At 56.0% G+C, this 20,322-nt stretch overlaps 9 protein-coding genes across 9 annotated transcripts; 7 read left to right on the top strand and 2 right to left on the bottom strand.

The window, feature by feature from the left end:
• Positions 1 to 412: 412 nt before the first annotated feature.
• IWZ02DRAFT_203827 (major facilitator superfamily domain-containing protein) lies at positions 413 to 2,467 on the top strand. Its single transcript, XM_066762608.1, has 5 exons — positions 413 to 700; positions 749 to 774; positions 831 to 1,116; positions 1,172 to 1,763; positions 1,819 to 2,467. The coding sequence occupies exons 1-5, from the start codon at positions 549 to 551 to the stop codon at positions 2,395 to 2,397; spliced, it is 1,635 nt and encodes a 544-aa protein (XP_066624460.1). The 5' UTR covers positions 413 to 548; the 3' UTR covers positions 2,398 to 2,467.
• A 45-nt stretch (positions 2,468 to 2,512) lies between these two features.
• IWZ02DRAFT_446331 (uncharacterized protein) lies at positions 2,513 to 4,058 on the bottom strand. Its single transcript, XM_066767222.1, has one exon. The coding sequence runs from the start codon at positions 3,984 to 3,986 to the stop codon at positions 2,538 to 2,540; it is 1,449 nt and encodes a 482-aa protein (XP_066624459.1). The 5' UTR covers positions 3,987 to 4,058; the 3' UTR covers positions 2,513 to 2,537.
• A 134-nt stretch (positions 4,059 to 4,192) lies between these two features.
• Positions 4,193 to 5,643, top strand: IWZ02DRAFT_446330 (proteasome core particle subunit alpha 1). Its single transcript, XM_066767221.1, has 5 exons — positions 4,193 to 4,327; positions 4,399 to 4,461; positions 4,570 to 4,664; positions 4,720 to 4,932; positions 4,983 to 5,643. The coding sequence occupies exons 1-5, from the start codon at positions 4,321 to 4,323 to the stop codon at positions 5,367 to 5,369; spliced, it is 765 nt and encodes a 254-aa protein (XP_066624458.1). The 5' UTR covers positions 4,193 to 4,320; the 3' UTR covers positions 5,370 to 5,643.
• Positions 5,644 to 6,382: 739 nt separating this feature from the next.
• IWZ02DRAFT_203742 (uncharacterized protein) lies at positions 6,383 to 7,383 on the top strand. Its single transcript, XM_066762606.1, has 4 exons — positions 6,383 to 6,507; positions 6,571 to 6,799; positions 6,870 to 7,035; positions 7,150 to 7,383. Exons 1-4 carry the CDS (start codon positions 6,495 to 6,497, stop codon positions 7,309 to 7,311), a joined length of 570 nt encoding a protein of 189 aa, XP_066624457.1. The 5' UTR covers positions 6,383 to 6,494; the 3' UTR covers positions 7,312 to 7,383.
• A 2,856-nt stretch (positions 7,384 to 10,239) lies between these two features.
• Positions 10,240 to 11,349, bottom strand: IWZ02DRAFT_515764 (uncharacterized protein; the record flags this gene model as incomplete). The annotated part of the gene is made up of 2 exons (XM_066770660.1): positions 10,599 to 11,349; positions 10,240 to 10,496 (listed from the first exon to the last, which is right to left on the bottom strand). The coding sequence occupies exons 1-2, from the start codon at positions 10,963 to 10,965 to the stop codon at positions 10,240 to 10,242; spliced, it is 624 nt and encodes a 207-aa protein (XP_066624456.1). The 5' UTR covers positions 10,966 to 11,349.
• Positions 11,060 to 12,296, top strand: IWZ02DRAFT_203615 (uncharacterized protein). The gene has a single exon (XM_066762605.1). It carries the CDS (start codon positions 11,213 to 11,215, stop codon positions 11,990 to 11,992), a length of 780 nt encoding a protein of 259 aa, XP_066624455.1. The 5' UTR covers positions 11,060 to 11,212; the 3' UTR covers positions 11,993 to 12,296.
• Positions 12,021 to 15,258, top strand: IWZ02DRAFT_446306 (uncharacterized protein). The gene is made up of 5 exons (XM_066767220.1): positions 12,021 to 12,067; positions 12,133 to 12,363; positions 12,453 to 12,535; positions 12,593 to 14,453; positions 14,576 to 15,258. Exons 1-5 carry the CDS (start codon positions 12,045 to 12,047, stop codon positions 14,796 to 14,798), a joined length of 2,421 nt encoding a protein of 806 aa, XP_066624454.1. The 5' UTR covers positions 12,021 to 12,044; the 3' UTR covers positions 14,799 to 15,258.
• Positions 15,259 to 15,644: 386 nt separating this feature from the next.
• On the top strand, positions 15,645 to 17,398 carry IWZ02DRAFT_446297 (beta-lactamase-like protein). The gene has a single exon (XM_066767219.1). The coding sequence runs from the start codon at positions 15,654 to 15,656 to the stop codon at positions 17,073 to 17,075; it is 1,422 nt and encodes a 473-aa protein (XP_066624453.1). The 5' UTR covers positions 15,645 to 15,653; the 3' UTR covers positions 17,076 to 17,398.
• On the top strand, positions 17,399 to 20,044 carry IWZ02DRAFT_446296 (uncharacterized protein). Its single transcript, XM_066767218.1, has one exon. The coding sequence runs from the start codon at positions 17,533 to 17,535 to the stop codon at positions 19,972 to 19,974; it is 2,442 nt and encodes an 813-aa protein (XP_066624452.1). The 5' UTR covers positions 17,399 to 17,532; the 3' UTR covers positions 19,975 to 20,044.
• The last annotated feature ends 278 nt before the right edge of the window (positions 20,045 to 20,322 follow it).

The raw sequence follows: 20,322 nt of genomic DNA, 5'->3' as shown, positions 1-20,322 counted from the left end.
CGGCCTTGAAGCTTCGCACGGACTTTGCAAATAACAGCTCCAGCAGCTGTCACGGCAAAAGCTTGGCTCCACTCCGCTCCACTCTTCTATCCTCACGATGGATGCCCATCGAGCAATGCTAGACACGATGCCCCGGCGCGCCAGCAAAATGAGGCGGGCGCTGGCAGGGCAGACAGACGCCAGTGCATGCAGCTCGAAGCACGCCCCGTCAGCTGGCCGCGGGGTGATTGCTGACAGTCGACTGCCCAGAGGGACGAAGCCGTCATGGTTATCATCGGCTGAATCGTTCCCAAGCCCAACAAACAAATTTCTCTGCTACACTACTAATGACGCGGCGCTTGGCACAAAAGAAGAGGAGGATCTATGCCCCAAAAGAGCTTGCCCGAGCTCGGTTTCCGACTCCGGAGTTGGCGTCGCTAGTTTTCCGTTTTTTTCTAGCTGCTTGCTTGTAGAGTCACTGCTTTTTGCGCGAATGACACGATTCGTCCTCTGCATCTGGTCTTTTCTTCTCTTAGCTTCAAGAGGTGACATTCCAATCTTCGCCACGGATGTCGGCCACGACAGAGGGACAGGCCAAACGTGGCAGCCGCTACTACATTGAGCCGCCTGCTGCGTCGCAGGATAAGCATGGCGAGGTTGAGCAAGGCAGAGAGGTCGGCCAGGAAATGGTCGATTTTGACAGGATAGAAAAGGTCTACAAGTAAGTCATGGTCGGCCTTATCCTACCACGAGCGCTAACAAGCTCCAGGAAGTTGGATCGTAGAATTCTACCAGGTTGCTTTCCCACCGCTTCATCTCCTAGACCTTGAAATTGACCTGTTCCTGAGCAGCATTCTGGATTCTGTATTTCCTATGCTCAGCAATCCGCTCCAACGTGGGCCTTGCCCAGACCATGAACAGCTCGTCCGGTCACGACCTGGGCTCCGTCTTGCACATCAATTCCAAGCAAATCTCGACCGGCCTTGCCCTGTTCTACGTGTGCTACGTCGTCTTCGACTTTCCGTCCAATTTGATCATGTCCAGGCTCAGTCCGCATGTATGGATGAGCAGAATCGTCATTGGCGTTGGCATCATTGGCACTTGCATGACCGCTATGAAGGCCGAGTGGAGTTTCTAGTACGCCTTGCCATCTGTCTCTTTTAATTCGACTCCAACTTACACATCATCTCAGCCTACTCCGCCTTCTTCTCGGAGTCGTCATTGCCGGCATGTGGCCAGGAATGTCTTACTACCTTACCCTCTTTTATCCTCCGTCCCGTACTGGCAAGCGTATTGGCAACTATTTCACGGCCGCCCAAGTCTCGGCCGCCGTCGTTGGTCTCGTCTCTGCCGGTTTCCAAAGAATGGACGGCATCTATGGATATGTCGGCTTCCAGTGGATGTTCCTGGTTTACGGCGTCATCACTATTGCTGTGGGCATCTCTTTGCTTTGGTGGCTTCCAGACCGTCCGCTGGCCCCTGGAGAGACACCGAACCGCAGCGGCTGGCGCAAATGGATTCCCGTGAGCAAGCCCGCATTGACTGGCGAGGACGCCCGCATCCATTACGAGGATCTTACTCGGGTGTATCACCACAAGCCTTGGACGGCGCGGGACCTCTGGCACGTTCTGATTGACTGGCGCGTCTGGCCCCTGACCATCATGTATTTTGGCGTCGTGGGAGTCGGCATCGGCGTGCAACTCTACGCAACCGTCATCATTGAAGCCATCAACCCGAGCCTCTCTGGCGTCGATCTTTCGCTGCTCACAGCGCCCATCTGGATTGTAAGCCATTAGCCACCAATCGCTTCCCAACCAGCGTCGCTAACATCGAGCCCAGATGGATCTCATCGCCATTCTCCTCGTCACGCCGCTCTCAGACCGCTACAACCACCACCGCGCCCTCTTCTCCTCCCTCGCCGTACTCCTCCAAATCACCGGCCTCCTCGTAACCACGTTCGCGCCGCCGCACCCGCAGCCGTGGGCGCGCTACGGCGGGCTGCTGCTCGTCGGCTTCGGCCTGGGCCCCACCGTGCCCCTGACCATGGCCTGGACCAACGAGCTCTTCCAGCCGCGCCACGGCGAGGTCGGCGTCGCCGCCGCGTCGGCCCTCGTCTCTGGCCTCGGCAACCTAGGCAGCATTCTCACTACGTATGCCCTGTATTCGGGCTGGCCGGCTGATGCGGCGGCCAAGCATCCGTATCGCAAGAGCAATTTGGTCATGATTGGCATTTTGGCTGCGAGTATTGTGGCGGCGGGCGTCATGGTGGTGGCATTAAGGGTGGAGAAGCGATGGAAGGGCCGCGGAGATGCGACTGAGGGAGCCGCTGGGGAGGGAGAGGCCGAGGTCGTGGTTGATGGGGCGGCGAGGAGAGAGACGAGGCAGAGGGGTCTGGGTCGATTATCGTGGAGGAAGTGAGTCATTGCATTTTTTTAAGCGCCTTGTGACGATGCATTGAGAAATGAAGAGGTAGATGCGCTTTGGCCGATAGATGACTTGCATGGCCAATTTTTGATGGAATTTGATCTAACATCGTCTTGACTACTTTCCGTTTTCTTTCAAGTCTGATCTTCAATCGCTGTGTCCTCACTGCTGCTATCGTTGTCGCTGCTACTGTCATCCTCACTGCTGCTCTCCTCGCTGCTACTGCTCACGTCCGAGCTCTCATCACTACTCTCACTCTCAATCTCCTGCTTCTCCTTCCTCTTGCCCTCCCGCTTCTTTGGCGCCTTGCCCAAATGCACCTGCTGCACGCTTTTTGGGTCCAGCACTTCGAGAATCATTTGCGCCCGGCACCTCTGCGCAAGAAGCAGCTGTTGGTCAGCGGACGCGTTGGCTCCGCTGACGCCATCTTTGCCGCGCTCTTCGCGACGGCGCGCGGCCGATTTGGTGGGCTTCGGGCCCGTCTTCTTGTCGGCAGGAGCAGCAGCAGTCGTTGTAGATGGGGTTGGTGAGCCCGAGTCAGATTTGGAGTCGGAGTCAGAATCCGAAGACGAGCCGCTCGATGACGATTCGGAGGTGGAGTCTGACGAGCTGCTGCTGCTGGTGCTGGACGCGTCCGAATCGGCGTCGGCGTTGGCGTCCTTTGGTTGCTCGTCTTTCGTCTTTTCGAGAATCTCGCGTGCTTGCTCTAACAGACGCTGGCGCACGGCGTCGCCCTTCAGCCCTTCGAGGTACGCTCTCAAGGCCCCGTCGTACGATGCCGGCAAGCGCTGGATCTTGAACAAGTTGTCAAAGAGGGTGCCTTGCTTGACCTTGTTGAACTTCCAGTTGGCGCGATCCGCGTGGTACTGCTGGAGGTAGGTAAGGAAGGGCGGTGCGTCCGCTGGAGCCTTCGAAGCTGCGGTGGATGTCGAGGTTGCGGCGTCGTTTTTGGCTTTGCGCTTTGCTTCCTTTTTGGCCTTTTTGAGATCGGCTTTGGAAGGCTTGTTTGCGTCTTCGACGGCAGATGTGGCTGGCTCCGCTGATTCGGATGAGGGGACTGATGATTCTTCTTGCTGGAGTGAACTAGTCCAAGCCTTGATGAGATGCTGGTCGCCGTCCTTGGTCTTGGTATCGGGCGTGAAGCTCACGGACTTTTTGCGCTTCAACGTTTTGATCGGGGTTGAGACGGCGAGATCTACGATTGAAGGCTTGGGCTTGGATTTCGAGGTCCGTGGACTTTGCTCTTTTGAACTAGACTTTTCAGACTTCTTCTCTTTCTTGTCCTTTTGGGATGGCTTGTCTGTCGTCGCGGGCTCGTCGGATGTTGCGGCTGCGTCTTGGGACGTTTTCCTCTTTTTGTTCTTCTTATCCTCGCTCTTGCCCTTGTTTGGGGTGACATCCTTCTTCAAGTGATCTGCCGTGCCCTCTTCGTGGTCTTCAGTAGGCCGGGATCTCTTTTTCGAAGCTGATGCATTGTCCGAGGTGCTGACTGGCGACTGAGCTTCATCTTTGGCGTATTTCAGCTTGAGACCCAGTCTTTTCCAGGCTGGGACCCGAGGAGTTGAGGCTGGACTGTCGACCATGGCGTATTCACGCGCGACTCAATGTACTCTTTGCGAAACGATGTAGACAGAAAATGTAGCGCTGGTAGGCTCAAGAGCTGTGATGTTTGAAAAAATCCAGGGCTCACGCTGATTGGCTGTTGGGATGCCGCTAGGGCGATCCACCTTGGCGGTCGGGGCGGGCTCCCGACCAGGCTCCGAACAGCAACGCGTGCGTTGACATAGCTTCACTCTCCATCAACCTCACACACCCTATCCCTCCGCCTCCGCCCATCCAACTCTTGCCCTTTTCTCGAGTGACCTCCCGATACCCTCTATCCCGCCTGTTGCCACAATCTCTTAGACTGCGCCCAACATGTCTGGTTCGTACACCTTGCCCAAGTCAATGACCTGCCACAGAGCTTGTATAGCTAACGGAGCTTGCATTTGGTAGGAAGCGCCGGCTACGATAGACACATTACCATCTTCTCGGACCAAGGTCGTCTCTACCAAGTCGGTACGTGATCCTCCTCGACATGTTCGCCCCAAAACCAGGCGCATCAACGATGGCAAACCGCCTAGCCACGCGCGACATCAAGCCGCTGACTAGCCACGCCCAATCTAGAGTATGCCTTCAAAGCCATCACTGCAGCAAACATCACGTCGGTGGGTGTGAGGGGCAAGAACTGCGCCGTCGTCTTGACGCAGAAGAAGGTGCCTGTATGCCATAGCCCAACAGACCTTCATGTTCCCCATTTGACCAACATATTTGCAGGACAAGCTCATCGACCCCGCATCCGTCTCCTACGTCTTCAGATTGTCGCCATCGGTCGGGTGCGTCATGACTGGATCGATTGCGGACGCTCGCGCCGGTGTTCAGAGGGCCCAAGGCGAAGCTGCCGAGTTCCGTTACAAGTACGGCTACGAAATGCCCTGTGACGTCCTTGCAAAGAGGATAGCCAACATCAACCAAGTCTACACTCAGAGGGTACGCGATTCTTGAATAGTTTCATTGTCCGTATTGCTGACCTACCTCAGGCTTACATGCGTCCGCTGGGTGTTGCAACGACTCTCATCTCCCTCGACTCGGAATTCGGTCCTCAGCTCTACAAGTGCGATCCGGCGGGCTACTACGTCGGCTACAAGGCCACCGCATCGGGACCCAAGACTCAGGAGGCGCTGAACTACCTCGAGAAGAAGCTGAAGAACAAGGACCACGCGGAGGGTGACTGGCGAGAGGTTGTGGAGCTCGGAATTTCGACGCTGAGTCAAGTGCTGAGCGTCGATTTCAAGAAGGGCGAGCTGGAGATTGGTATTGTCGGAGGTCCCCGTGCGGATGGCAAGGAGGGCACCGACCCGCAGTTTAGGGTGCTGACCGAGAACGAGATCGACGAGCGGCTGCAGGCCATTGCCGAGAAGGACTGAGCAACACGCCGCGAATGAGGCGAGTTCCGCTGTCTCGCGGAAGTTGAGCAATGTGCTTGGCTCGCTGGTACCACGTCATAATTGCTTACGACGCTGGTCACGATTTTCAGAGTGTGGTGCAACGGTGCATAAGCGCGTCATCGTGCGGGTGCGGCTGTCGGTATGGGCGAACGATGTGTGTACCAATACTTTGCACTCAGGTCGAACAAAACCAAGTTGAGCATTCCAAGTCTCGGACCAGATCGCCATGAGTCGCCAGTGATTGCGCAATTAGGCGAGAACCGATTCCGCGGCCCTGAATTTGGCTGGCCGCCATTGCGTAGGATGATGATCCAAGCCTCTACTCGGAATATGCCTTGGCCGCATGGCGTAGCACAACAGAAGGGAGGCTATGGCGGTGCTGCTAATTTTGCGCGTGGCAGGCAACCTTCAGCTCCATTCCCCATGACAATAACGTGGGCGGTAACAAAGCCAAACACATGACCAATTGAACGGCAAGTCGGACATCTGCTCTGCTTGTGGTCGTGGCGGCCGCCGATGGCTTTGCAAAAGCGCATCGCAACCACGAGCGATGCACCATGTCATCTCTCAGCGGCCGTAAAGGCCATGCTCGTGTGGCATTACTTTCAGCTTCAAATGGTACCTTGCCTCTGTTCCTGCATCATGCAGCTGCCACCCGCCGCAACTCCATGTTTCCACCCTCTCTCCTTTCGCGCACACCGTTACGGTCGAAATGATTTTTGTTTCCCTTCCCCTGGAATCGTTTCCCGCCACACCAAGACGTCGTCCCAGCTGGTAGAGCCTTGCCACATTGTGGTCCACATTGCCGTGCTGAGCTTTGGCCACGGCCGGTAGCTTAGGCGCCGGCAAGCACTCGTTGGCGACAGGAGCGGCGAGCATTCGGGACGTATTGATGCGTTGCTACACTTGATTGTGCGGCTCTCCTTGAGTCGGATCCTGTACGCGCTTCGGACTTGCCAGGCGTTTATAGCAACGGGTGGACCCTTTGAAGTGAAAAAAATCAAGAGGCTTGATCCCGGGTATCTTTCGTCAAAGCTTTCTTTTCAGTCTCTGCTGCTTGCGTTTTACAGATTCTTTGACGCCAGGTGTTTTTGAGTGCGAAACATGGCCGACGGCAGTAAGTACCTAGCAGTCCATTGACCTGTACGTTTGGAAGAGGTCGAGGTTGACATGAGCTCAGTGAACCATGTACGCGCCATTCGCATAGCAGAAATCATGAACGACTTTCGAAGACTGCAGCACCAGATAGCAGAAATCACGTCCTGCCAACCGCTGCAACAGTCCAACATAGAAGCATGCACCATACTCCAACAATGCGCAGTCGAGGCCAGGAACGTGTTGATTGCGCCCTCCTGCAACACGACCGACATGGAGAGCAACTTGGAGCTGGAGAAGAAGCAGCTCAAAGCGTCAGTACAAGCAAGGACTTTTTTGCTTCTTGGATCGAGGCCGTTTGCTGAGCGGAGGTTGTGCGTACAGGATCATCTGCGATGCCAGTATACGACGCTTCAAGTGCCAGCGCATCTACCTTCGCGCCAGCGCCACGCGCCGCTGGGTCAACTCGCGCGACAAGCTGCTCGGCAACCAAAAGGCTCGCGGATGCCAGGTCCAAAAGCTGCAAGCGATTGATCGAGAACTGAAGGCGGTGCGTACGGAAGCTTCCCCCCATCCCCACACATCGTTCATTCACCAAATGGTGGTCCAAATTGCACAGACAGAAGTAAAGATGTCACTTTGCTTACACGTCGCCCCCTTTTAGGAACTAGAAAACATCACAGACGACTACGTCGACTACTGTCTCCGCGCCGAAGACCTACTGCAGGGCAAGTGGCTGGACGAAGACCCGGGCCTGTCGACAATACAGCAGTACCTGTACCGATCATCATCAGCAGCAGCGACCAGTCGGGCTGGGTCCCGCTAGGTAGAAGAGGCAGGCGATGGGAACAACCAAATTGATAAGCTGGCCTCTTGACGCGCGCTGAGCTGAGCTGAGCTGAGCTGGGCGTTTCTGGTACACGCCTGTCCAGCACAACGGACGCTTCCTTGCCTTTTGAGCATTCCTCCATCACTTCCGCCTCATCGTCCACCACTTTCCTTCTGGTTTTCGCCAGGGGTCTCTCTCTCTCTCTCTCTCTCTCTCTCTCTCTCTCTCTCTCTCTCTCTCTCTCTCTCTCTCTCTCTCTCTCTCTCTCTCTCTCTCTCTCTCTCTCTCTCTCTGCCAGATACCTATCCACACGCCACACACTTTGATTGGCTCCACACGCGTGCATGCGTGCGTGGCTCGCAACCTGCGCGCAGTTTCGGTCAGCCGTGATTGATTGATTGATTGATTGATTCATTGGTCGATTTCCAAAAAAGAATTTGTTTAGCACATCTACATACACATACACATAAGTAATAATATCTCTAGAATGTTGGCAATAGACATGTCACCACCGTGCATCATTCCATGGCCATGTACTTCCTCCTCCTTCTCCTCCTCCTCCTCTCCTACTTCCTTAAAAGAAGTAAATCTCTGTCAGTCCAACAGCTGGCTGGCTGGCCGGCTGTTTGACTCCACCTTCAGCTCACCAGCTCATCGTCCCTAACTCAATAAGACCTCCGCACCGCCGCTTTGGCATGTGCGGCTAGCGCGCCCGCCAGACCTTGCTCGTCTGTCACATGTTTGTCCTCTCTCTCTCGCTCTCCCTCTCTCTCGCTCTCTCACTCACTCACTCACTCGCCATCTGCCATAGTGGGAACATGTGGCCACAAAAAGTGTCCTCGACCATCAAGCACGCATGGATTGATGGTATATTGCATTGTTCTACCTCAACCTCATCACCCTGCCTTGCCCGGCCCGGCCCGGCTCTTGCTTGCTTGCTTGCTTGCTTAATTGCTGTCTAGTAGGGGGCGTGGTTGGTTGTTGGGCCCTTCGCTGTCTTTCTACGCGAAACCCCCGCCCCCTTTCAATGATGGATTAGTTTGTTGTGTCCCATGCACAACATGATGGTGGTTCGTATGTCGGATTGGTCTTTATCCACGTAGGGTATAAAGTTGGTACGTGGTGGGAGTCGATGTAAACCACATGCAGGCCCTGCAGACCTACCTGTCTGGGTAAGGGCAATTGATCAGTCAGTCAGTCAGTCAGTCAGTCAGTCAGTCAGTCAGTCGATAAGTAAAGACAACGAACTACCTGACCCTTACAGCAGCATCGCATCACCACCACTGCCGCGGCTATTGACGGTAATGGTAATGGTAATGGTAATGGTGTTGTTGTTGTTATTGTTGTTGTTATGGTGCAGTGCAGTACAGTACAGTACAGTCAGCTAGCTCATCAGCCGCTACACTAGGTCCGCTCCGTTTCGCTCCTCCGGTCCTTCCGTCAGTGAATCCATCCGTCCATCCATCCGCCCTTTTCCCGTTGTCAAAATAACCCAACCTAACCAACAACTCCCCCCTTCCGTCTGTCCCTGACTCAATCCCTCCGCGACCGCGGCGCCGCCGTCTCCTGTCAGACGCCATTCGCGACGGTGTGGTGGCGGCGTAGTGGCGGCGGCGGCGGCTGGCAGGGATAGTGACGGTCGAGACAGGCAAGGCAAGGCAAGGCAAGGCGGTGCTTCAGTTTGCATTGATGCTGCGCGTGGAGTGAGTGGGTACGTGTATGAGATATAGGTAGGCTTGGTTGGTATAAGCTGTGCCGTGACGACTCGCTCTACCGCGAAATACAACACACAGTGCCAGCTTCTGCTCCCATGCCCTCTCTTGTCATGCGTTCAGACTGACGTGATGCCGACCTGACTGAACCAGTCTGACCTGTCTCCCCCTTTGTAAGGTGTTCCCCCTCACGCCGCTGGATGCTGTAGGTTTGCGCTTGCTTTCTCTCAGCTCGCAATGTGCTAGCAGCGCAAGTGTTCGAAGTAAAGGGTAAAAGCGGGTTGTTGGCTGGGTTGATGAGTGTATATGGATGGGTGGATGCAACGTCTGAATGCGCACGATTGTTGAATGACCTGCGTGAGCGCTAGAACTGCTCTTCGTCCCTGGCATAATGTCTGCCTTTTACTCCACCTATCCTATCATTTTGGAAAGATAGCGCATCATCTCCAGTCCCTCCTACCAACCTGATGCGTCTTAGATGGTTTGCTGCAAGTGCTTGGTTGCATGTCGCTTCGTCTCGCCTCGCCTCGTCCCGTCCCGTCCCGTCCGCCCGGCACACAGGCGACAGTGGGTGTCTCGTTTTGACAACTGGTGCCATGCGGCACAGACAGAAAATGACAAGTCTATATGAGAGGATTCGGTATCTCTGATGCATGCGAAAGAGGATATGAAATGAAATGAGCCCTTCTAATCCACGCTGCTCCCAACCCAAGAAGTAAATCAAGAAGAGTAGAAAAAAAGTGTGACCAAGAAACGCCAAGTGGTTCCGTGCGCCGAGAAGATGGTGATGAGTAAGTAGCCTTGCAGGAATCCCGCCCCTGTTGATGTGAAGATGGAAAAAACGCAAAAAGTAAAAGGTGCAATGTGAGAAAGAGTGGATATGGACGAACCATGACCACGTGCAGCCAGCCGAGTGGATGCCAAGGACGAAAGTAATGAAAAGAAGAGAATCTACGTCCAGAATTATGTGCAAGACGCCAGAAGAAAGGAAATGATCCCTACGCCATCTGTGACATGTACAAAAGCAGCCAGATATTTTCTAGATGCGCGGTGCGATGATGAAGCAAAGAACGGATGCAAATATGCAAGATGATGACAGGGTGGGAAGACGAGCGGCGCGTGCCTGAATCGCGGGAGCGGGGGAGGCGGGGAAATCCCCGCTTGCTCGAGTCGGGGCGAAGAAGGCTCTGCGACGACAGCCATGACGCAGCGGCTACGCCACGGCGACGCGCGAGTGGTTGAGAGCGTGGAGCAGATCTTGAGCAAATGCGTGGTGGGAAAATGCATTGTTGTCGTCGTTGTTGTTGTTGGTGGTGCTATCTGTGGTGGGTGTGGAGCCGCTCGACGGGGGCCGCCTGTTATATGTCGAGGGCGATTTAGGGCCAGCGGCGCCGTCGTTTGTCTGGGCAGTGAGGGCCAGGTGGCGATGCGTGTCGGCGTCGTTGCAGGAGCGTTGGGGAGAGAGACCGACTGCGACGCAGTTGTTTCAGTACCAGTACCGCTCCCAAGCTGTAGATGGAAAAAAGAAAGCTTAACGGGCCGCGCGAAGCGACATGACGGGGCAAAACTTACCGTTGGCAACGTCCCGGTCATTGGGAAGGTCCTCAATGACGTGTTGCTGGGTCCTCCTTGCAGGAGCCGCAGCTGTTGTGCCCTTGCGACTATTTCTGCGACTGGGAAAACGGCTGCCCATGGGGCTATATTGGCTCATGTCGCTTTTGCGACGCCATGCCTTTTGAAAAGAAAACGATTCGAGCAGCTCCTTGTGTTCCTTTGTCACGGGACGGCGATATTTGAGCGGCGGCAGCTTCTCGCCGGGCTGGTACCAGACGCTGCTGTCCCGGCGGCCCGAAGACGTCTTTTTCACCGACGAGGCTGACGAGGAGTTGGATGACGATTTGCGGCCGAGGGCGCGCTTGACGCGCTCGCGAAAAGCCATGGTGCAAGGGAAAGACTGGCGGAGTGGGGCGAAATTCAAATTGGGTTGTGGACAAGAGAGAGAAAGTGTGCGGCACTGCCGGAGCGAGCACGGACGGGGGGGGGTGGTGTCTTGAGGAGATGGAGATATGGAGATATGGAGGTGGGAAGATGGGGGAGAGGGTCAGGAGAGGAGAGGAGCGAGGATGTAGGATGGAGGAGTGAGATGGTGGGAGGTCCCTGAAGTGAGAGGAGCGGCCGTTGGATGGATGCCATGCATGGAGGCGGCGGGCGGCAATGGGACCCGATGGAGCATAGGGCAGGCTAGTTCACGCCGACTGTTTGGAGGTCGCTCGAGGCGCGGCACTGGCGAAGCCAGCGCCAGCCAAGAGACGACACGGTGCGTGGGAGGAGAGGAGGTGGTGATGGAGAGGACGAGATGGATGGAGGGGAGCACGAGGGAACGGTGGTGTTTGAGTAGCACAAGGCACGACTACATGGCACGTACGGCAAGGCAAGGCGAGGCAAGGTTGCGATGGATGGAGGGATGGATGGATGGAGGGAGGGAGGGAGGGAGGGAGGGAGGGATGGTGCATGCGGTAGGCGACTTGGACCTGGACCTGGACCTTCGCTGGACCTGGACCTTCGATCACGTGCTGGCAGCGACAGGACGGGACAGGACAGGACAGGACAGGACAGGACAGGACAGGTCAGGTCAGGACAGGTCAGGTCAGGACTGGACTGGACTGGACTGGACAGGACCTACCTTAGGCACGGGATTCCACGGTTGGTGTTTGACACGACGCGTTTTGGCCTTTTGCTGCGGGCGATCTAGACTGAAGTGTCCCCCCACCCCCAACACACACACACATGCATCTCCAGACTGCGCAATCGTTTGTGTTGCGTCATTGCTGAAGTTGCATGTGTCTATTCGTACCGTAGCACCCGTAGCACGTCCCTGCCCCATGAATGAGGTCAACGGCGCACCGGATGCATGCACCTCAGCTGGCTGCCCGCGTTCCGTTGGCTGCAATAAGTTCTGCCATTGACCACTCGCTCCAGTCTCCCCACTCCTCTCCACTTTCTCCCATCCGCGACACCATGGAAAAGATCAAAAATATATTGCAAGTCCCTCCGCCGACCCTGTCCCGGAGCCCTCGCTTAGCTAACCCCGCCTCACCCTTGTTAGCAATCCTGGCCACAAACAGGACCAAGAGATCCTCTATGGCTCTCCCTCTGCTCAGCGCCCCGACTCTCCCACCGCAGGCACTGCCCAACCTCAAGACAGCTTGTACGTACAGTCCTCTTTGTCGCAATCCAGGGCCAGTGAGCTCGTCGACCAGGCCAGCGTCGACGCCTTTGGCTCTTTGAGAATCGCTACGCGCCAAATCAAGAAATCGAGAAACATGAAGCATCTTGGGTATGCTGGACGAGAGTAGCGCCCAGCGTCGTCGATCAATCTACCTGCTTGGCCAACTCTCACTCTGTGCTAATCCTGAACCTGCCCAGGAACAAAACCGTCGAACCTGAAGACTCGTGCCATGCCAACAATACCCCTCTCGAAGCCACGACTGCTGTGAGTAGTGGTACGGGTACTGCTCACGCGTCTGACCCCACTACAGGGGCGACCAATGCTGAACCTCACGCAGGTAAATTGTCAACACCAGCCCAGTCCGCCACCGACGCCATTAGCGCCGCTAGCGTCAGATCTGGCGTCATTGGAGAAGCACCCCAAATCAAGAGACTCACTGATTCCGAAGTACCAGCTGGCACTGCTGCCGGGCTCAACAAGGAACCCTCTACGCCCTTGAAAAACCTCCATCGAGAGGCTGACGTTCCCCAACTTGGCACCGTCGACAGCAATCAAGGCACCGAAACCTGGCAGCCGGATGCGCCAACGCCCGGACCATACATCCCTGGCGCATTCCCCATTACGCCTCAACCCTATGCCCAAGATCGCCAGCTCGGAAACAGGGATGCTAAACTCGATCCTGCCGGGCAGACGGAAAACACCGTTGGAGATGCTCTCTACGACGCCCATCGCGCCGGCTCCGGGGCTGCTGGAGTCTCTGACGTCCCCGGCCAAGACATAGGCTCCATTCAGACTGACTCTGACAATCATCACGCTCGTGATGCTGCTGCTGCCGCCGGACTCGTTGGTGCAGGTGTTGTTGCAGCAGCAAGCACTGCGGCGCATGAGGATTCGGGTCCCACCTCAAAGACTGTCGGCAAGCATCCCTCCAACTTGGCCAATGTCCTTGACCCTACCGTGTTGCCTCAACCCGATGGGCAAAAGGGCCATGGGGCCATTCCATCCACCGAGACGGGCGCCGGTCCAGCCTCGAAAACCGTAGGACGGCACAGGTCCAACATTGCCAACATTCTCGACCCTACAGTTCTACCACAGCCCGAGAAACAGACAAAACACGTCACGTCTGGTCCCCATCAATCTGACATGCTTAATCGTGTGGACCCCCGTGTCAAGTCGAGCGAGCCCAAAAAGGAACAAACTGGACACGGTCAAGATGCTGCAGTGGCGGCAGGCGTCGGTGCTACTGCTGCCGGGGCATACACAGCGGACAAGGCTCGCCGCGAGACTCCTCAAAACTTTCAGAACGCTGACACTGCGAACGCTCCAACTCATCAGCCGCCCATGATTGCGACCACGGCAGGTCGTGGTTGGCATGGCGGTCCTACCGGCACAGCGGTCGCAGCTGCAGCTAACTCGCCGACTCACAGCAATGCATCTCCCAAGTCGCAGAGACATGGGGACGCCTCCCATAACGCGCAGCCACACTTTGAGCCGGGTCCGGCTATCGCCGGCGGAGGCGCTTTAGCGGGTGCGGCAGCCGTCTACGAGTACGAAAAGCACAAGTCTCACAAGGCGGATCATGACTCTCATGGTGCGAGCCCTGAGCAGCTGGATCCCTCTACTCAAGCTACATCGATCTCCCCACAAGCTTTTTCATCTCCTGATAGGAACCACCACGGTGGAGGTGCGACTATCGGTGGTGCCGGCCTAGCTGGCGCAGGTGTGCTGGCGTCGAAGCACTCCTCGAATCCATCTGACAGCTCTGGTCCCTCTGCCACGTCTCCAAAATCTGACAAAGAACGCTCCAAGGAAGAAAAGAAGCACGAAAAGGGACTTGCGAAGGAGGCCAAAAAGCGCGAAAAGGAGTTGGCTAAGGAGCAAAAGAAAGCCGAAAAGGAACAAGAAAAGATTCTCGCCAAAGAGGAGAAGAAGCAACACCATGGCCTGCTTGGCTTCCTGCACCGGGACAAACACAAAGAAAGTGAAGGCCAAGGCGACCAATTGGATGGAACCCGCGATGAGGTCGATGGCGCCGGCGGACCTGCTCCCACTTCCGCCGAAATACCCATCGTTGGCAACCCCACACCCACTCGTATATCCAGCTTGAGCGGACGCAACAGGCTGCACAAGGACCCGCCAAAAGATTTTGTCGCCAAGGCAGCACAGGCTAATGGACAGGGAAACGGGGAGGCTGTTCAGTACGTTTGATTTTTGTGTCTCGTTCTCAATGTGTGGAAGGGCATCGTCTTCGACTTACTACGACTCACCTTGGCCTTGGTTGCAGCTCAATGGTGACAGCTATTCTTGCTAACTCCGGTAGTGATGAGAAGCATTCGGCCGAGTATCCTAGCCATGGCTATGGCCCTGGTGTTGTCCCACCGGACAGTTCTCATGATCCAAGTGGGAGTTACGGCTACGGTCATGATTATGACTACAATAGGTACGGCTACGGATACCCGAATGAAGAAGAGCGCGAGCGTGCATTGCGTCAAGGCGGCACGGTTCCAAATGTTGCGGGAAACAACGCGCACACGGCTTTTTAGAGCTATCCTGGCCTGCCTATGCAAGTGGATTCCATGCAGCTTCCTGAGTCGCGATTGAAATGACCATGGAGCCCACTTGCTTACTTGCTTTCTATTTGCTTTTCAGCGTCAGAGTCATGCTTCTATTTCCCTAACGAGTGGATGGTGCGCACCGGATTGCTTGATGTATGCCAGTCAATTACAAGGGGCTGGGACACACTTCTAATGGATCATATTCGACTTCTTGAATTTCCTCAGTTGTCCTTCCATATCCCAGAGTGATCTTTCTCACTGGTCAGGCCAATTTGCATCACACAAACAAATAGGTACGTCTCATTCAGCGGCCGCCAGCGTAGTGTCCAGAAAGTAGATGCAATTCACAAAAGCCCGATGTATCCCAATATTCATCTGCTTTCTGTCATCTCTTCTTGCTGTTCAAGAATCTATCTTACAGCACTGACTATTCCACGGTTTTGGCTTGCTTCCCTCCGCCGGGCAGAACAGCGCTCTTGCTGCTATCTCACCACGTGACACGAAACGACGATCAATTGTCTGAAATGTTCATCGGACGTGAAATGGAAGACATCCGTCCCGAACACGCCAATTTGTGACACAGCAAACCAGCTAACAACATCGAATCAAATTGTGACTGAAATTTTCATCGCCCCCTGGACTTACCTCCGCGATGGCAGCGGTCTCCAATGGCAGTGACAGGAAACTTCTCTATTTTCAGGTCAATGCTCATCTCCAATTTCGCTGGTCCGTGGTCTTGGGGATCAGCTCCATCCCCGCATCATCCCCACACCCAAGGTGTCACAAAGACGCCATGAAATCATTCTGCAAATCCTCATGGCCCTGGACCCGCCGAAAGAATAAATGGGCCGAGAAGGCCGCGGCAGCCTGATCCGCCGACTCCTACTTGCTCCAGCTTCTCAATACTCATTATCCACAATGGCCGACCATGGCATCAAGTCAGAGACACTTTCCCTTCTCGACATTCCTCCGTCGGCGACTGCAGTAGAAATCTCGATAATCGACACCACGACGGACATTGTCTGCCCCGCAGCCCAGTTTGTTAGCCCGATCCTCCAAGGCCATGAAGCCATCAACATGCCCACTTGGGCCTTTTATATCAAGCACCCATCTGGAAAAGAGATCCTCTTCGACCTCGGCGCGCGCAAGGACTGGTGGACGACGACGCCCTCCGCTTTGAACGCAATCAAAGGAAGTATGCTAGGCATCAAGGTGCGAAAGGGCATCGACGAGATTTTGACCGAAGGAGGCGTCGACGTAAACCGCATCAGTTCGCTCATCGTCAGCCACTGGCATTGGGATCACATTGGCGACCCATCACGCTTCCCCTCGAGCGCCGAACTGGTAGTCGGTCCCGGCTTCAAGGAAAGCCTGATGCCCGGCTATCCAGCAAACCCAGATGCACACCTGCTTGACTCCATGTTCAGCGGTCGCACCGTACGCGAAGTGCCATTCGACCCGGCAATCACAATTGGCGGGCTTGAGGCGCACGACTTCTTCGGCGACGGCTCATTTTACGTGCTCAACACACCTGGTCACGCTACGGGCCACATCTCCGCCCTTGCGCGCACAACTACGGCCGGCGGCTCCACGTTCGTCTTCCTCGGCGGCGACATCTGCCACTTCAGCGGCGTTTTTCGGCCCACCTCTTCCAAACCGCTTCCGGATACCATTCCCGCCTCACCCTCTCTTCCCCTGAACCGCAGAGGTCTACAAATGCCATGCCCCTGCTCTTTTTTCACGTCTTGCCACCCGGCACACAAGCCGTACTCTCCCTCTTCTTCTCCGTCGGCCAGCACCAAAACAAAGGGCATAGCGATCAATGGCCCACCCACACCTCCCTTCGACGCCTCCGCCGTTAGCACTGACGCCGTTGGCAGCGATGCCGTTGACGCCTCCGCCGTTGGCCCTGCCCAGAGCACCCCTTTTTACACCATTCCCCAAGTCGGCGACGCGTGGTACGCGGATCCGCCGACGGCCCAGCATAGCGCCGACCTACTGCAGCGATTCGACGCCGACCCCCGCGTGCTAGTCGCCATTGCGCACGACGAGAGCCTGCGCGGCGTTGTACCGTGGTTCCCGGACGGATCGCTGAACAAATGGGGTCAGTGTGGATGGAAGGAGCAAGCGCGCTGGGGTTTCTTGGGGACGCTGCCGAGGGATGGCAAGCCGGCGGATGAGCCGCTCGTCGTTGGGTTGGTTGGGGAGAGGGGCGAGAGGGTCGAGCGGGGCGTGAGAGTCGAGGTTGGCGGGAGAGTGTGGTAATCATGGGAAAGTGTAAGAGGGTTGGTATCAAATGCCGTAACGGCACCAAGTTGGGAGTAGAAGGGGCCATTCATCCACATGGCAAGTATTGAAAGAATCCGAGCTCTCTCCAGCTATGGGGAGCAGTCATGAGTTCCGGTTTGTGGAAGCCATATTTTTTGTGTACCACAACTCTTGCAACTAAGCCTCGACATTATTAAAAAGGCGGGTTTGGTAACAAGGGCAGGAAATCAGCGCAGCCAACCACGGCAAGAGTCAGAAGTCTGTGTGGTATCTATGTCATGAATCTCATGAAATTCGTCTCTTACAGCGACCTCCCGGACTCCTGTCTTCCAGTCTCCTTCATTCTCAACCGGTATAAGTTAGTCTCTCTCCGCGCGAAAGCTCGCTTTCCCTCCATTTCCTTTACAACTCACTCTTCGTCGACTCAGGTGTACTCCATCCTCCTACTCCAGCCATGCGAGTCTTCCAACTCGTTCTGGCAACTATCTGCCTCACATTATCAGGGGCTCGTGCAATCCCCCTGGACAAGCTAGTGCCCACCCCGCCCCCAGTTGGACAGGTTGCCATTCCCATTGAAGGGTCGCGGCCTACCAAATCGCTGAATGGCACTACACACCTCCGCCCCAGCCACACACGCTCGGGGCCAACTCATAAACAAAAGCCGACGCGCCTGGGAGCGACCCATTCCCACAAGTACCCGACGCCATCGAAGAAGCACTCGGCGGCCGCTACACCCGCACGACAAACCCCCAAGGGAGCCCACACTCACACGCTCGAGCAAATAGTGAAGAAGGTGGCAGAACAAGTGGCAAAGGAGAAGAAGAAGCACCCGGAAATCAAGGGGGAGCCCGAGGAGAGGGCGTTCCTCGAGCTGTACGGCGCCATCTACATGCGCAAGGCCATGGAGAAGGAGGGCGGCGCCATCCGCGACATCAAGAAGATTGAATGGCACCAGGCGCAGCTCAAGAAGAAGATGGCGACCATGACGCACGCCGAGTTGAGGAATCTGGTCCGCGTGTATGACAAGCTGCTTGCGGGGAATGCGAAGGCCGAGATTCAGGTTGCGCAGCAGGGCGAGGTGCAGCAGAGGGACTCGGAGCAACAAGGTAAGGGATCAAGTGAGCACGTGAAGCGTGCTGAGCCGGAGCCTGAGAAGAAGCGGGCGGTGGAAAACAAGGCTCAGCCGGAGCCCGCAAAGCAAGACGTACAAAAGCCTGCTCAGCCGGAGCCTGAAAAGAAAGAAGTGGAACAGACTCCCAGGCCCGTGCCTGAAGACAAACCGCAGGAGAAGGCGGCTCTGCCGAAACCCCAAGTGAAGGCAGTGGAGCCGGATGCAGAGCCGGAATACTGCCAGGAGGAGGAGAAGAAGGAGGAACAGGAGGAGTTGGAGAAAAGAGCGGCTCCAGAGCAAAAGCATACGGACGGGTTGGACTTCAGCATTGGCATCACACTCACAGGCGCAGCTACGATCCCTACCCACCGTCCGCACTCGAGGCATTCGTCCGATTGCCATGACCGGCCCAAGCACCAATCTACGCTTCTTTCCGTCCCTACCACGCTCACGGTGCCGCTGGATATTGACGACCAAGGCCACGTCTCTGTCATCGGCAAGCCCACTGGAAAGGGGGACCACCATAACGTCCCTATATCGAAGAACCACCAACACCACCACTCGCGCCCCACTCCGACCTCGAGGCCCACTTCAAAGCATCATCACAAGTCGAAGCACCATCGGCCGACTGGCACGTCGAAACACCACGGGGTACACCATGGGCCAACTACCACGGCGCGACACCAGCACTCTGATCACGCTCGGACGAAGGGCCACCACCCGGAGACGACCCATCCTCCGCACTTTTCCCACGGGCCTGCATCTCCATCGTGCACGCCAGTTCCGAATGAAGGAAACCTGCCCCGACCCGCTCAAAACAACCCTACCGCGTTTGTCAACTTTCCTCTGTACGCAACCATCGCCAACACCAACAAAATTGTTGCGGGATTCAAGGCTACCTTCATCGACAGGAAAAGTCGCATCGATGCATCCAGGCACCTTTTGAAAGAGGTTCGGCTTGAGCGATACGACGCTTACTATTGCGGTTCCCTATGTGCAAAGACCAAAACCTGCAAGGGCTTCAACATATTCATTCAGCGCGATCCGGGCGCGATTTTGAGCGCCCAGTGCCCCAACCCTCCGCACCAAGCAAGCGCCCATTGCGCGCTGTTCAACGTGGCTGTTTCTCGACTGCCGCGCAGCGTTGCCGGAAAGTTCCTCGGCAAGCAGCGCTTCCAGCGCGTCTACACGGCCTCCAACGGCTACGACCAGCTGACATCGTACGAAAACTGGACGGGACCGGGCCACGTCAACGGCATATACAAGCCGACCTCGGACCGCCTCCTGAATCAAGGCAAAGGCCAATTCCTGGCGCTGTCGAGCTTCCCGGGCGAGATCGACCCGGCTGTCTGCATCAACCGGTGCGACAAGATCAACGCCTTCGACCGCGGCGCCGCGTTCCAGAACCACAACTTCGACGTCAAGAACGACACGTACGCCAGCGTCAAGGGGTACTACCGGCCGTGCAACTTCTTCAACATCTTCCAGACGACCGGGAAAGGGCCCGCCGCTGGCTTTCACTGCTCCTTTTGGACGTCGGCGCCCAATGCGCCGAAGCCTGAGGTCGTCCAGAGCGTCAATGGCCAGAAGGTCATCTCCAGCTTCTGGTTCAATCGCCGCTTTGACGATATTGGCAAGTTTCACTCCGAGGACTTGATTGAGAATGGTCCGCATAATCCGGATGATGCGAGGCAGAACAACAAGCCCCGCGACCGACCGGAGAATGAGGGCCTGAATCTGAATACCGAGGGGAATGCCACGCGTTCTGCGGAGGATGCGGACTAAGGCGAAAGGATGGCGACGAAGTTGTTGAGACTGCAGATTGGTTGCAGCGGATTCGGGGGGGGGGGGGGGGGTTTCTTCTTCCGGAATGCAATATCCTAATTACTGTTTGTTGTAGTGTCAAAACAAACATGCGCTTATTGTTTGTCCAAATAGATCGAGTGTTGCCTCTTCCTTCTGACCTCTCTTGGCTTGTGAAGTAGGTGCCAGTGTTTTGTCGGAAGATTGACCGGATCGGCGCGTGAGACGAAAGGATAACGCAAAGGTGCTATTACTTCGGTACTCGAAGGGACAACCCAAGTCGCCATAACCACGTGGCCTCTAAGCTTTTGGTTCCTGTTTCCAAGGGAC

This window comes from Phyllosticta citriasiana (genome assembly GCF_038021145.1).
Source record: "Phyllosticta citriasiana strain CBS 120426 chromosome Unknown IWZ02scaffold_4, whole genome shotgun sequence".
Classification (NCBI taxonomy): Eukaryota; Fungi; Ascomycota; class Dothideomycetes; order Botryosphaeriales; family Phyllostictaceae; genus Phyllosticta; species Phyllosticta citriasiana.
Note: the sequence above shows the minus strand (reverse complement) of the source record. Positions and strands in the feature narration are given on the sequence as shown.

What these genes read in the sequence shown, in the direction of transcription:
- IWZ02DRAFT_203615 (XM_066762605.1), top strand. Translation starts at nt 11,213, where the DNA reads ATGCCATGCATGGAGGCGGCGGGCGGCAATGGGACCCGATGGAGCATA.
- IWZ02DRAFT_203827 (XM_066762608.1), top strand. Translation starts at nt 549, where the DNA reads ATGTCGGCCACGACAGAGGGACAGGCCAAACGTGGCAGCCGCTACTAC. An exon ending in GGATCGTAGAATTCTACCAG is followed by an intron (nt 775 to 830) that starts GTTGCTTTCCCA and finishes GTTCCTGAGCAG; the next exon opens with CATTCTGGATTCTGTATTTC. An exon ending in AAGGCCGAGTGGAGTTTCTA is followed by an intron (nt 1,117 to 1,171) that starts GTACGCCTTGCC and finishes ACATCATCTCAG; the next exon opens with CCTACTCCGCCTTCTTCTCG.
- IWZ02DRAFT_446306 (XM_066767220.1), top strand. Translation starts at nt 12,045, where the DNA reads ATGGAAAAGATCAAAAATATATT. An exon ending in AGAAACATGAAGCATCTTGG is followed by an intron (nt 12,364 to 12,452) that starts GTATGCTGGACG and finishes GAACCTGCCCAG; the next exon opens with GAACAAAACCGTCGAACCTG. An exon ending in GGAAACGGGGAGGCTGTTCA is followed by an intron (nt 14,454 to 14,575) that starts GTACGTTTGATT and finishes TAACTCCGGTAG; the next exon opens with TGATGAGAAGCATTCGGCCG.
- IWZ02DRAFT_446331 (XM_066767222.1), bottom strand. Translation starts at nt 3,986, where the DNA reads ATGGTCGACAGTCCAGCCTCAACTCCTCGGGTCCCAGCCTGGAAAAGA.
- IWZ02DRAFT_446296 (XM_066767218.1), top strand. Translation starts at nt 17,533, where the DNA reads ATGCGAGTCTTCCAACTCGTTCTGGCAACTATCTGCCTCACATTATCA.
- IWZ02DRAFT_446297 (XM_066767219.1), top strand. Translation starts at nt 15,654, where the DNA reads ATGGGCCGAGAAGGCCGCGGCAGCCTGATCCGCCGACTCCTACTTGCT.
- IWZ02DRAFT_203742 (XM_066762606.1), top strand. An exon ending in GAGAAGAAGCAGCTCAAAGC is followed by an intron (nt 6,800 to 6,869) that starts GTCAGTACAAGC and finishes TTGTGCGTACAG; the next exon opens with GATCATCTGCGATGCCAGTA. An exon ending in TTGATCGAGAACTGAAGGCG is followed by an intron (nt 7,036 to 7,149) that starts GTGCGTACGGAA and finishes GCCCCCTTTTAG; the next exon opens with GAACTAGAAAACATCACAGA.
- IWZ02DRAFT_446330 (XM_066767221.1), top strand. An exon ending in AGGTCGTCTCTACCAAGTCG is followed by an intron (nt 4,462 to 4,569) that starts GTACGTGATCCT and finishes CGCCCAATCTAG; the next exon opens with AGTATGCCTTCAAAGCCATC. An exon ending in ACCAAGTCTACACTCAGAGG is followed by an intron (nt 4,933 to 4,982) that starts GTACGCGATTCT and finishes GACCTACCTCAG; the next exon opens with GCTTACATGCGTCCGCTGGG.